The sequence below is a fragment of the Scyliorhinus torazame genome, chromosome 13 (genome assembly GCF_047496885.1).
Source record: "Scyliorhinus torazame isolate Kashiwa2021f chromosome 13, sScyTor2.1, whole genome shotgun sequence".
Lineage (NCBI taxonomy): Eukaryota > Metazoa > Chordata > Chondrichthyes > Carcharhiniformes > Scyliorhinidae > Scyliorhinus > Scyliorhinus torazame.
In genome coordinates, this window is record NC_092719.1 from 195,037,943 (window position 1) to 195,051,941 (window position 13,999).

Genomic DNA, 13,999 nt, shown 5'->3' on the forward strand with positions numbered 1-13,999 from the left:
AGATCTCATTGCTTTGGGACCTTGCTGTGTTCAAGTTGGCTGCCATGTTTGCCTGCATAACAACATTAATTACATTTCGGTCTTCCGGTGGCGGCCATGGAGGAGTAGGTCGCACATTTTATAGCTCCCGCCTGTAACGGACTTTTGGACCTTTGTCCCCCGTTTTTTTTCGGATTTTATGGGATAAATCGGTGAAGAGTGAGACAGTAAGGAGAAATTCCCCTCCAGTGTATGGAGAATTGGACCAGACGTGGCCGTGTGAGAAGACAAAGTCCTATAAGGAAGACGCAAGTAGAGCTGGTAAAACGGGACAGCATGGCGGGGCAGCAGGGCCGTGGGGAGACGACACAGTTGTCTATGGATCAGCTGGTGAAGTTTTTCGAGGATTGCTTCGCCAAGCTGAAGAAGGACACGCTGGACCCGATTAAGGCTTCGATTGATCAAGTGGTTCAGAATCAGGGGCGTCATTCTCCGACCCCCCGCCGGGTCGGAGAATGGCCGTTGGCCGCCGTGAATCCCGCCCCCGCCCCCACCTAAGTCTCCGGTACCGGAGATTGGGTGGGGGTGGGAATCGGGCCGCGCCGGTTGGCGGGACCCCCTGCTCAATTCTCCAGCCCGGATGGGCCGAAGTCCCGCCCAGAATATGCCTGTCCCGCCGGCGTAAATTAAACCTGGTATTTACCGGCGGGACCAGGCGGCGTGTGCGGGCTCCGGGGTCCTGGGGGGGGCGCGGGGCAATCTGACCCCGGGGGGTGCCCCCACAGTGGCCTGGCCCGCGATCGGGGCCCACCGATCCGCGGGCGGGCCTGTGCCGTGGGGGCACTCTTTCCCTTCCGCCTCCGCCACAAAGTGACTCTCCCCACTCCGCATGCGCGGGAAACTGTCAGCGACCGCTGACGCTCCGCGCATGCGCCGCATTTCCGCGCCAGCTGGTGGGGCAACAAACGTCATTTCCGCAGCTTTGGGGCGGCGCGATGCCCGTCTGATTGGCGCCGATTTGGGCGCCAGTCGGCGGACATCGCGCCGTTGGGGGAGAATTTCGCCCCAGGATACCCATGGGAGACCAATTCAGGAGGTGGAACAAAAGTTTCCCGAGCACGAGGAGTACATAACCGTGCGGGAAAACAAGGTTGGGATGATGGACAACCACCAGAAAAGAATGCAGGAGAAGCTGGAGGACCTGGAGAATAGGTCCAGGAGGCAGAATCTCAGAATTGTTGGTCTCCCTGAAGGCAGTGAAGGATCGGATGCGAGAGCTTATGTGACGGACATGTTGAAGAAGTTGGTGGGGGCTGGGGCGTTCCCTCGGCCGCTGAAATTGGACAGACTGCACAGAGCCCTCGCGAGGAAGCCCAGAGTGAACGAACCGCCGAGGGCCATGGTGGCATGTTTTCACCGTTTCATGGACGAGGAACACGTTTTGCAGTGGGCCAAGAAAGAATGGAGCAGCAAGTGGGAGAACTGTGAGTTGTGCATCGATCAGGACCTGGGAGCGGATTTGGCCAAGAGGCGAGCTGGGTTCAACCGGGCAAAAACGACCATCTTTAAGAAGGGGGTGAAGTTCGGGATGCCCAGCCCGTCTGTGGGTCACACATGCGGAACGGGACTTTTACTTTGAAACGGCAGACGAAGTATGGACCTTTATTAAAGAAATGAAGCTGGAGGCGAATTTAAAGACACTGAAGTCTTGAAGAAGTACTGTGGCGGAGATTTGTGATGCTGGATTGTATAAATTTAAGTAGCTCTATGTGAAATAATGGGCTGTGGGGATGGTTAAAGGTTGCTTTGTCTTGCAGGGACCTTGTTAGAGGGGGGGATTGGCTTTGAATTTGGTTCTGCTTTTTGGGTGACTATTTTTCTAAAGTGACTGTTTCTTCACCGTTTTTTCTGATGTTTGTTTACCGGGGAATGTGATGCTTTTAAAACGTTTATTCATGTGGGGGGAGAGAGGAGAGAAGAATAGGGAGACAGACTGCTTGTTGCAAGGGGCGGGAGCTACCAAGTCAGCATGGGTCAGCTGACTCTCAGAAGCGCAATGGGGGGTGAGCAGGTGTTAAACTGGAGCTTGACTTGGGGGTTTGGGTTTCTAGTGTCATTGCTAGGGGGGGGGGGAGAGGAAGGGGGTGGGAGGGAGCTGCTTTTCTGACTGGGGAGGAACTGTTACTAGGGGACAAATGGGAGGTGGGGAACGACGACTGCCCGAGTGGGGACTCGAGGAAGGGGAGGGCACGAGCCCGAGGCTGGCCTAAAAAGGGTGATGGCTAGTCGGCAGGTGGTTGGAAGCCTCCCATCCAGGCTGATCACATGGAACATGAGTTGACTGAATGGGCCGGTCAAGAGGGCTCACGTGTTCGCGTGTTTGAGGGAGTTCAAGACGGACGTGGCAATGCTACAAGAGACACACCTGAAGGTTACAGACCAGACAAAATTGAGGAAGGGGTGGGTCCGCCAAGTGTTCCACTCAGGTCTGGACTCAAATTCCAGGGGGGTGGCGATCTTGATCAATAAACGAGTGGCATTCGAGGCAGGGAGAATCGTGTCAGACAAGGGGGGGGGTAGGTACATAATGGTGAGTGGGAAGCTGGAGGAGGTGCGAGTGGTACTTGTGAACATATATGCTCCGAATTGGGACGACATGGAATTTATGAGGCAGGTGTTAGGTAAGATCCCAGACTGAGAGTCACATAACCCGACCATGGGAGGAGACTTCAATACAGTCATTGTCCGGAATTGGACCGGTCAAAATTTAGGACAGGGAGGAGGCCGGCTGTGGCAAAGGAATTGAAGGGTTTTATGGAACACATGGGGGGAGTAGACCCATGGAGGTTTGCACAGCCGAGGACGAAGGAGTTTTCCTTTTTTTCACGTGTGCACAAGGTATACTCTCACATCGACTTTTTGGTTCTGAGCAGAGCGCTAATACCGAAGGTGGTGGATACTGAGTACTCGGCAATTGCAGTGTCGGATCATGCCCCGCACTGGGTGAATCTACGAGTTAGTGTGGAGAGAGGGCAACGCCCACTGTGGAAACTGGATGTGGGGTTGCTAGCGGACAAAGCGATCTGTGGGCGGGTTAACAAGTTCATCCAGAACTACCTGGAAACAAATGATATGGAGGAGGTCTCCGCAGCGACGGTTTGGGAAGCTCTGAAAGCAGTAGTCGGAGGGGAATTAATCTCGCTACGGGCCCACAGAGAAAAGGTGGAACGGGCTGAGAGGGATAGATTAGTGGAGGAGATACTCCAGGTGGACAGGAGATACTCGGAGGCCCCGGACGCGGAGGTTACAGGCGGAGTTTGAGTTGTTGAGCACAGGGAAAGCAGTGGAACAGTTGAGGGAGGCAAGTGGGGCGATTTATGAGTACGGGGAAAAGGCAAGCAGAATGTTGGCGCACCAGCTCAGGAACAGAGAGGCGGCCAGTGAGATAGGTAAAGTAAAGAGTAGAGACGGTAATACTGTCCTGGACCCAGCGGGGGTGAATGAGGTGTTTCAGGTCTTTTATAGCAAATTATACAAGGCAGAACCCCCAGCTGGGGTGGAGGGGATGAGGCAGTTTCTGGATCAGTTGAGATTCCCGAGGGTGGAGGAGGACCTGGTGGAGGGGCTGGGAACCCCAATTGAGATTGAGGAAATAATCAAGGGGCTGGAGGGCATGCAGTCGGGCAAGGCCCCGGGGCCTGATGGCTACCAGGTGGAATTCTATAAGACGTTTTCAGAGATATTGAGCCCATGGCAGCTTCGGCACCCCTAGACGGCGCTGGTGGGGAAAACGGTTGACCTGGGAAGGGAGCGCCTGCGGGGGGCGTTGGTGGGGGGTCGCCCTAGACGGGGCCGGCGGAAGGACTGATCCTCCTGTAAGGTGCTGCGGTGGAGGGGAGGGTGGGACTGGCGGCTGGAATGTGCGTGGGGTTCCGGCGAGCGCCAGGTCCCGTAGGGAGACTGTATCTTGTCGGCCGTCGGGGTACGCCACATAGGCGTACTGGGGGTTAGCATGGAGCAGATGGACCCTCTCGACCAATGGGTCCGACTTGTGCGCCCGCACGTGTTTTCGGAGCATGGTGGGTCCGGGTGCTGCCAGCCAGGTCGGGAGCGAGGTCCCGGAGGATGACTTTCTGGGGAAGACAAGGATACGTTCGTGAGGTGTCTGATTGGTGGTCATACAAAGCAGTGACCGGATGGAGTGAGGGGCATCCGGGAGGACTTCCTGCCAGTGGGAGACTGGGAGGTTCCTGGACCGTAGGGCCAGTAGGACGGTCTTCCAGACCGTTCCATTCTCCCTCTCTACTTGTCCGTTACCCCGGGGGTTGTAACCGGTCATCCTGCTCGAGGCGATGCCATTGCTGAGCAGGAATTGACGCAGTTCGTCGCTCATAAAGGAGGACCCCCTATCACTGTGTATGTAAGCGGGGAACCCGAACAGTGCAAAGATGCTATGGAGGGCCTTGATGACGGTGGTTGCGGTCATCTCGGGACAGGGAATGGCGAATGGGAACCGGGAGTACTCGTCAATCACATTCAGGAAGTACGTGTTGCGGTCGGTGGAGGGGAGGGGACCTTTGAAGTCCATGCTGAGGCGTTCAAAGGGACGGGAAGCCTTTATCAGGTGCGCTTTCTCTGGTCGGTAGAAATGCAGTTTGCACTCTGTGCAGATTTGGCAGTCCCTGGTGGCTGTCCTGACCTCCTCGATGGAGTAGGGCAGGTTGCGGGTCTTGACTAAATGGACAAAGCGAGTGACCCCCAGTGGCAGAGATCCTCGTGGAGGGCTCGGAGGCGGTCCACTTGTGGGGTGGCACATGTGCCGCGGGACAGGGCGTCAGGAGGCTCGTTTAGCTTCCCGGGACGATACAAGATCTCGTAGTTGTAGGTGGAGAGTTCGATCCTCCACCGCAAGATCTTGTCGTTTTTTATCTTGCCCCATTGTGCATTATCAAACATGAAAGCAACCGACCGTTGGTCAGTGAGGAGAGTGAATCTCCTGCCGGCCAGGTAATGCCTCCACTGTCGCACAGCTTCTACTATGGCCTGGGTCTCCTTTTCTACTGAGGAGTATCGGATTTCGGAAGCATGGAGGGTACGAGAGAAGAAGGCCACTTGGTTGAGGGTGGCCGCCAGAGCTACGTCGGACGCATCGCTCTCGACCTGGAAGGGGAGGGACTCGCCGATGGCGTGCATCGTGGCCTTTGCAATGTCTGCTTTGATGCGGCTGAAGGCCTGGCGGGCCTCTGTCGACAGGGGAAAAGCTGTGGATTGGATCAGGGGACGGGCCTTGTCCGCATAGTTGGGGACCCACTGGGCGTAGTAACTGAAAATCCCTAGGCAGCGCTTCAGGGCCTTGGAGCAGTGAGGGAGGGGGAACTCCATAAGGGGGCGCATGCGTTCAGGGTCGGGGCCTGTAACTCCATTTCGCACTACGTAGCCGAGGATGGCTAGATGGTCGGTGCTAAACATGCATTTATCCTTGTTGTATGTAAGGTTAAGGATTTTAGCGGTCTGGAGAAATTTTCGGAGGTTGGTGCTGGTCATGGCCGCAGATGGTGACATTATCGAGATACGGGAATGTTGCCCGTAAACCGTACCGGTCAACCATTCGGTCCATCTCGCGCTGGAAGACTGAGACCCCGTTGGTAGCACCAAAGGGAACCCTTAAGAAGTGATAGAGCCGCCCATCTGCCTCGAAGGCAGTGTATTTTCAGTCACTAGTGCGGATGGTGAACTGGTGGTAGGCGGACTTGAGATCCACCGTGGAGAATACCTTATAATGCGCGATCCTGTTTACCAGGTCGGATATGCGGGGGAGAGGGTTCGCGTCGAGCTGCGTAAACCTGTTGATGGTCAGACTGTAGTCGATGACCATCCTATGCTTCTCTCCGGTCTTTACGACCACTATTTGAAATGAAAATCGCTTATTGTCACAAGTAGGCTTCAATGAATTTACTGTGAAAAGCCCCTAGTCGCCACATTCCGGCGCCTGTTCGGCGAGGCTGTTACGGGAATTGAACCATGCTGCTGGCCTGCCTTGGTCTGCTTTCAAAGCCAGCGATTTAGCCCAGTGTGCTAAACAGCCCCTACTTGAGCTCTCCAGAATCTGTTACTGGCTTCAATGACCCCTTCCCTCAGTAGCCTTTGGACCTCTGACCTAATAAAGATCCGGTCCTGGGCACTGTAGCGTCTGCTCCTGGTGGCGACGGGTTTGCAATCCAGGGTGAGGTTCGCAAACAGGGAAGGCGGGTCGACCTTAAGGTTCGCCAGGCCGCAGACAGTAAGGGGGGGTATAGGGCCGCCGAATTTGAAAGTTAGACTTTGAAGGTTACACTGGCAGTCTAAACCCAGGAGTGTAGCCGCGCAGAGGTGTGGAAGGAAGTAGAGATGGAAATTTTTGAACTCCCTTCCCTGGACTGTGAGGTTTGCTGCACAAAACCCCTTTATCTCCACTGAGTGTGAACCGGAAGCCAGGGAGATTTTTCGATTAATGGGGTGGATGAGGAGAGAACAACGCCTTACCGTGTCAGGGTGTATGAAGCTCTCCGTGCTCCAAGATTCGATTAGGCAGGACGTCTCGTGCCCGTTGATGAATACAGTCGTCGTAGCAGTTGAGAGTGTTCGAGGCCGAGACTGATCCAGAGTCACTGAGCTAATCGCAGTAGTTGAGAGTTCTCTTCGGGCAGTGCGTGGTCAGCCGAGCTGGGGTCCTTGGAGTTCATCCAAGATGGCTTCTCCCATTGGTCGCACGTGGCTGGGGGTGCCCATCCCTCCGACGTGGCGTCCGCGGAACAAGATGGCGGCTCCCGAGGTCCACACGTGGCCCTGGAATATGAAGATGGCGGCGACCACTGGCCGCACAGGGCCCATGGAGAAGTTAGTGGTTGCGGTCTGCATTCTCCGCCAGAGACCGCGGCAACCGCCCGGGCCTGGCATCCCCCCACAAAATGGCCCTTTTTGTCGCATCCCTTGCAGGTGGATGCGTGGCCGGGCAGTGCTGGCGGGGGTGCTTGGCCTGCCCGCAAAAGTAGCAGCGGGGCCCCTCGGGGTTGCCAGGCCGCCTTGCAGCGCAGGCCTGTGGGAAGTCTCGGGGTCGGCCGTGGAGGGGTTCCACTCTGCCCAGGGGGCTGCCGCACGGTCGGAAACGTAAGCGCAGGCGTTCCTGGAGGCCACGTCCAGGGAGCCTGCAAGGGCCCGTGCCTCCCTGAGACCCAGGGTGTCCTTTTCTAACTGGCGGATTTGTGACAATAGATACCTGCCACGAAAGCAACCCAGACTAAGAGTTCCGTGTGTTCGCCTCGCCGAAACTTGCGGGCAGCCGCAGCTTCTGCCCAACACCAGGAGTGCACGGTAGAATTCCTCCAGTGATTCCCCAGGGGTTTGTCGCCTTGTTGCAAGCAGGTGCCGGGCGTATACCTGGTTTACCGGGCGATTATAGTGTCCTTTTAGCAGCTCTATCGCTGCATCAAAGTCTTCCGCTTCCTCGATGAGGGTGTAAATCTCCGGGCTCACCCTTGAGTGCAGGACGTGCAGTTTCTGCTCTCCCGTGGGTGCGTTTTCGGCCGTCTTGAGATACCCTTTAAAGCACGCCAGCCAGTGCTTAAGGTTTGCCGCTGAGTTCGCAGCGTGGGGGCTAAGTTGCAGACACTCCGGCTTGATTCGGAGCTCCAACCTTTCTTCTGACCTTACTGATTGATGCACGATCAATGACCACTAAAGCGAGGTTGTAGTCCAACTACAACTTTAATAAGCTAGATGATTCCCCCAGCAGCTCAGGTACAGAATGAAGGCTGCTGGGGCATCACGGGTTCTTATACCCCGCCTATCAGGGCAGAGCTATCATACATTCTAACCAATAGAAAGCATACAGTTTCCACCAATGGTGCTTTAGCCTATCAGGTACCGTAATACCTATAATACCACACTGGTGAAGTTTGGAGCAAGGCCTTTCACAGGGTCAACTACACATCCTCATGTGCCCAGCTGAGCCTAATTCAGTTTTAGGTGGTGCACAGGACACACTTGATTAGGGCGAGGATGAATGCGTTTTTCCCAGTTGTTGAGGATAGATGTGATCGCTGTTCACTTGGCTCAGCTAGCCATACGCATACGTTCTGGTCCTGCCCCAAACCTGTAGGCTTCTGGGCTTCATTCTTTGATACCATGTTAGAGATACTCCATGTGAAAGGGAGAGGGTAAAGCTGCCAAGGGGGTGTGAGTTCAGGTATCTACAGGTTAGGGACTTTGCGCGAAAGGTCTGGAGAGGGTTCCCTAGGTTGCCGGGATACACCCTGCTGGAGCGACTGTTACTTCAGAATATGGAAGGGGAAGGAAGAATTGGGGATATATACAAGTCGCTGGTGGGCAGGGAGGTGTGCGGGTGGTGAAGATCAAGGAAAAATGGGAAGGGGAGTTGGGAGTGGAGATTAATTGGGGAGTATGGAGTGAGGCACTGCGAAGGGTAAACGTGAACCTCCTCTTGTGCAAGGATGAGCCTGATACAGTTTCAGATGGTGCACAGGGTGCATATGACTCGGGTGAGAATGAGTGGGTTCTTTCAGGGGGTAGCAGATGAGTCTGAGAGGTGTGGGCAGGGGGCCAGCGAATCACACACACATGTTTTGGGGTTGTGAAAAATTGGGAAGATTCTGGGCAGGAGTATTCACAGTCTTAGCCAGGATAGTGGAGGAGGAGGCAGACCGGGACACTTTGGTGCTGATATTTGGGGTTTCAGCGAAGCTGGTACTCATGGAGAGGAGGAAGGCCGATGTCGTGGCCTTTGCCTATCTGATTGCACAGCGGCGAATTTTACTGGAGTGGCAGTCGGCATCGCCACTGGGGGTAGCGGCTTGGTTGGGTGAGCTGTACGACATCCTGCATTTGCAGAAGATAAAATATGAGTTAAGGGACTCTGCAGAGAGGTTTGAGAAAAGGTGGGGGATGTTTGTGACTGTGTTTGAGAAGCTCTTTGTCGTGGGGGAGGGGGGAGCGGAAGGTGGGGGGGAGGGTGAAAAAGGGGGAAAAATTTGTACAGACTGTATAGTTGATTGCTGGGAAATATGTTTCCCAGGGTGTTTATGTGCTGTAACCTGTTTTGATACATGTTGGTAATAAAATACATTTTAAATTTTAAAAAAAGATATGTGGATTTAGACCATTGTCACCAGTGGCAGAAAGGTCAGTAACCAGAGAACACAGATAAGGTCACTGGAAAAAGAGCCAGAGGCGGCAGGAGGAAAGCATTTTTTTATACAACCAGTTGTTAAGATTTGAAGTGCATTGCCTGAATGGGTGGTGTAAGCAGGTTCAGCAATAGTTTCAAAAATGAATTTGATAACTTTTTGAAATGTAAAAAATTACTGGGCTATGAGGAAAGAGCAGGGCAGTGGGACTAATTGATTAGCCCCATCAAAAAGCTGTCACTAGCACAATGGGCCAAATGCTGCATCTGTCGACAACTCCCAAAAAATGTTTTTGGGGGGATTTTTTAGGATAATCTTACAACTCCCAGAAAAGGTGATAGAGTCAGAACTCATCTTTTGAACTGGAAGCTGAGAATTAATTATAAGAGAAACCTCAGGTAAGGTATGAGGAAGGGTAAGGGATGAAGGAAGGGAGAGAAATTGGGGTAAGTGAATAAATAGTTCTTTCAAATAACTTGTACAGGCACAATGCATTCAATAACATTCTACTGCAATACTATCTTCCATGTTTCACCCAAAATATAAATTGAATAACTGATAGACAGCACTTACAGTCTTAGCAACGACATCTGCTCTGAGATAATCCAGACTGTTGTCCACAATCTTGCCAGCCACAACAATTTCAGACCCAGCAAATAGATGTTTAAAATTGGCCTGAGTTGATTCTGAAATGGCATTCTCTGGATATTGAAATTCAATATCCAAAAGCAGGGGATTTGCCACTTCATCATAAAAACCCTGTGAAAAAGAAAGTGAAGAATGTGACATACTTTTTAAACCATCATGGTATTGATGAGATTTTAAGTGTTGTGTTATGCTGCTTCGGATAACACAGACTGCTACTTGATGCAGTCTTAACTAAAGGATGCTCCAGACTCTGAAGTGAGTTCAACGTGTTTATTGAGCTATTAACCCAGTTCTCAAATGAGTTTGACTGTCTGCTAATCTAACTGTAGTAACTCAGTCGAACTGTACCAGCTTGCTCTAAGCCACGTGCTGGGGTGTGATGCTGCTGATCACCCCTGTCTAACTCTCTAGATGTCTGTCTGTGGAAAGAGGCAGTGTGTGAGTGCCTCATCCCTTTTATAGTGTTAATGTCATGCCCCCTTGTGGTGATGCCACCTCTGAGTGTCCTGACTGCCCATTGGTTGTGTCCTATTCTGAGTGTTCATTGCTTGCATGTTTGCATATCATGATATTAAGCTTGGAAAATCCTATTGAAATGCAGACAGAGATTGGAATGCACTAGCAGGACTATTTGCTCCTGATATTGAGGTTTTGTGTGATTTTTCTACCCGGCTCTGAACTTCACAGTTGGCTTGCTCAAGGAGCTCATAACTGAGACCATTTAAGGTACCACAGCAGCAAAATATCTGTGCTCTTGCCTGCCGCACAAGGGATGGGGCAATTAGCTGCAGAATTCCTGGACAATGGCTAGTTCTCAATTTACTGATGCAGGACTGGTTTTCATACTACCACGAATGCTGAAAACAAGCTGAGGTTCATGGCCCTGAAAGATACCCTCCAACAAAAAGAATGTGAGCACAAGTTCAGCAAGCCCCTGGCTGGTTGCCCTCTGGGTAGGTTGGCATATGGTGCCACCTGGGCACCAGGTTAGTGGGGACACTGCCAGGGTGTCAAGCTGGCAGTGCCAAACTGCCAAGTTGGCAGTGATCACGCTGGGGATCGGGCTGGGGTGTGCCCTATCCATGTGAGGAGCGATCTGGGGGGGCGGCCGAGGAACCCTCATTATGGGTGGGTTGGGGCTTTGGAGGGTCCAGAGCCGTGTCGGATGGGGTTGAGAGATCCGGGTGCCATTTAAAAATGGCGTCCCAATCTCCCCTTGCACTGAGGAGTTCTGGTGAGCGGAGCTCCTCAGTGCAGGAAATGGTACTGATTACGACCTCGGCGGGGTGTTCCCCGCTAGGCCCCGGATTGCAGCAAAGTCCCATTCGATAGTGTGGCTACGAGCGGCGGGAAACACCCTGTGATGGATATCACGTTCACTGCAGCATTCAGATTAAAAATAAGGCAGTAATACACACAGCATTCTAATTCAAGATGGAATAAAACCACTCCAGCTAAAGGTCAGATAGAGGTTCTGATGGGAGAGACTCCAAGCTGGTTCCAAGGACTCATTAGTATCAAACAATTAAAGGCTCTTCTTTGATAGACCATAAATCCTTTGAGATGAACTCCCCTCCCGAGAAGTATTCAAAATATAAGGACAGGGAATTCTCCAGATAAGTAGATACACAAATCTTTCTCAAACTATACCTTTGGACACTTACAATAACGCCTTCACAAAAGTGTCTGTTTTGAGATCTGGAGAGGATGTCACCCTGAACAGAGGCAGGCACCAACCAGTGCCTCCCTTGCCAATATATCTCAGAACCCTGGACACAGACACTACAACCATTAAAAGATCTATCAGTGATAGTACATCCAATTAGCCATTTCGCTATAGGTAATTAACCAACAATAAATGCCAAGGTAACAAATGCCTTCCTGAACCGATAAGCAAGTTTAATGTATATAAAGAGAAGGCATTTTAGCAGAAGTATTCTCTCTCTGATCCTGACCCCCCTCTTAGGGGGAGAGTCAGTTCTGTTCTTAGGAAGCTTGTCTTGTTGGACAAAACCTGTTGTAAGTATGGTTTTCCTATAACTTCTTAGAAATGTACTAAGAATCTGATAGAGATGCTTTAAGGATTTTTCCATGTTAAGATATCTCATTCGATTGAGAGAAGTTAGTATGTTAGTAGATAACTAGAAGGACTGTTTAGTCCACTTATACTTTAACTCTGCAATTCAGTATGTATCTATTGGTAGTATTTTCACAATATAGATACTTTAATTAAAATCATACTGTGTGAAAATTACTCTCGAGGTTGATCTCCTAGACACTCATTTAGGAAGCCTAAGTAGGCGATAGGACCTCAAGAGGTATCGATTTAGTTATGAGTGACAAATCTGAACTCTCCCTATAGAAAGTAACTGAAATCCTGTTTAACTGTCTGAGACCCAGAAAAGCATTCTCCCTTTGTGAGATCTATTCTGAGTCTTGGCAGGAAAACAGGTTTCCCTCTTTTAATAGGTTAATCTAGGGCATAGGTTAGTAATAGAGTATTATCTGATCCGGAATAACCTAAATCCACGACAACCCGCTAAATGTGCTCGCTATGGCATTCTGTTGCAATTCGGTTAGATCGCGCCCCAGATTTAACAGCTGTAGTGTGTCTGACAATTGTTACTGCAAGTCAAACTTACAAGATACAAGTTACCACAAGTTATACAACCTAGTATCACCCAATACATAAAATGAATCATGAGAAGAGGTGAGTTAAATGCTGCAAATTTCTTCACAGATGTTCCCACTCTGCCACTATGGCGTGATTCTCTGGAAAAAGTTCTAAGTGTGGTAGCGAACGGGAATTGCCACGAGGTTCCCGGCGCTTGGTCCAGCAAGGCCGGCAACGCAATTCAACTTAACGAGGCCTCACGGGCTTCTCGCCACAAATGAAGGATCGCCAGCTGATTTGCCGGGACCGCGCTCATCAGCCCCCTGCTAACAATGTCGAGCAGCACTTAAGCTGCACTTGCTCAGCCAACATCAGCCAGCTCACAATAATGACCGAGGAGACCGCTCCCAAGATTTGGGATGCTGACCTGGGGAGGTTGCTGGATGCTGTGGAGGCCAGGAGGGATGTCCTGTTTCCCCGAGGGCCCAGGAGAGTCAACCACGGAGCAGCCAGTGTTGCCTGGGATGAGGTGGCGGCGACTGTGAACTTGGGGCGTGTGACTAGGAGGAATGGCCTCCAGTGCTGATAAAAGATCAACACCGGGCAGCACGGATGAGTAGACACCAACGCACCCCGCCCTCCCCCTGCACCCAGGGAGCATCCACCCCCCCAACTTCCCAGGTGACACCCAACCCTCCCTCCACGCCCCCCTCCCACCACTATGAACTATGCATGTGGCTAACGATGCCCTCTCTGTGTCTCCACAGGAAAAGCTCTCCCATAATTGAGGGGGCACAGAGTGGTGAAGGGGTGCCAGACTTAAGGATCCTCACCTCTTTCGAGGAGCAGGGCCCTGGGCGCTGGATGACCGGGGTGGCCGAGGACAAATCGGTCACCCACGCGGAGGCTGGTGGACGCTGCAGAGATGAGGAACCACCGGGCTCCACCCAGAGGATCTGTCAAATGTGAGTTGTTATTACCTTACTGACTGATCCCTCCCTCCCACTGACCCCAGTCGGAGGGCTGCTGGATCCCAGGACCCAGCTGGGTCCCAGCCTGATGCTCAGCCTGTGGTATGGAGCCGATGTAGACGATAGGGAGCGTCCAGGACATTCAGAGGGATATGTCAGCATCACTCCAGCAGATCCATACCCGCTTGGAGGAGTTCTAGAGGCTATGGGCACAGGAGATTTCGCCAACAATGTGTGGCCCCAAGGCCAACACTGCTAGGGTGGCGATCATAGTGGAGAGCCTTGTGCACAGTGTCAGCACCATAGTGAAGGTGTCCAAGGCATCGCGCAGTCGGTGACGGCCATGGTTGAGGGTGTCGACAGAATGTCTGCCTCGCTGGGAGATGTGATCCAGTACCAGGCTGTCCTTGATGAGATTCTGCGGGACAATGTCCCGCTCTCAGATGGGAATGGCCGAGGCGCTGTGGGGCTTGTCCCAGTTGCAGGTGGGCATTGCCGAGGCACTGCAGAGCATGATCCAATAACTGAGGACGGCGACACTATGGTGCAGACATTGGGGAACCGCCAGGACTGGCAGAGCCAGATGATGCGGGGCAGCCAGGGCT

The 13,999-nt window shown here is 52.4% G+C and overlaps 1 protein-coding gene across 1 annotated transcript in view; it reads right to left on the minus strand.

The window, feature by feature from the left end:
* The window catches only part of LOC140388481 (inter-alpha-trypsin inhibitor heavy chain H3-like), a 94,767-nt gene that overhangs the window by 36,703 nt on the left and 44,065 nt on the right, over positions 1–13,999 (minus strand). The window contains exon 13 of the mRNA XM_072472749.1: positions 9,735–9,920. Coding sequence (XP_072328850.1) covers positions 9,735–9,920 — 186 coding nt within the window. The remainder of the gene's footprint in view (positions 1–9,734; positions 9,921–13,999) is intronic.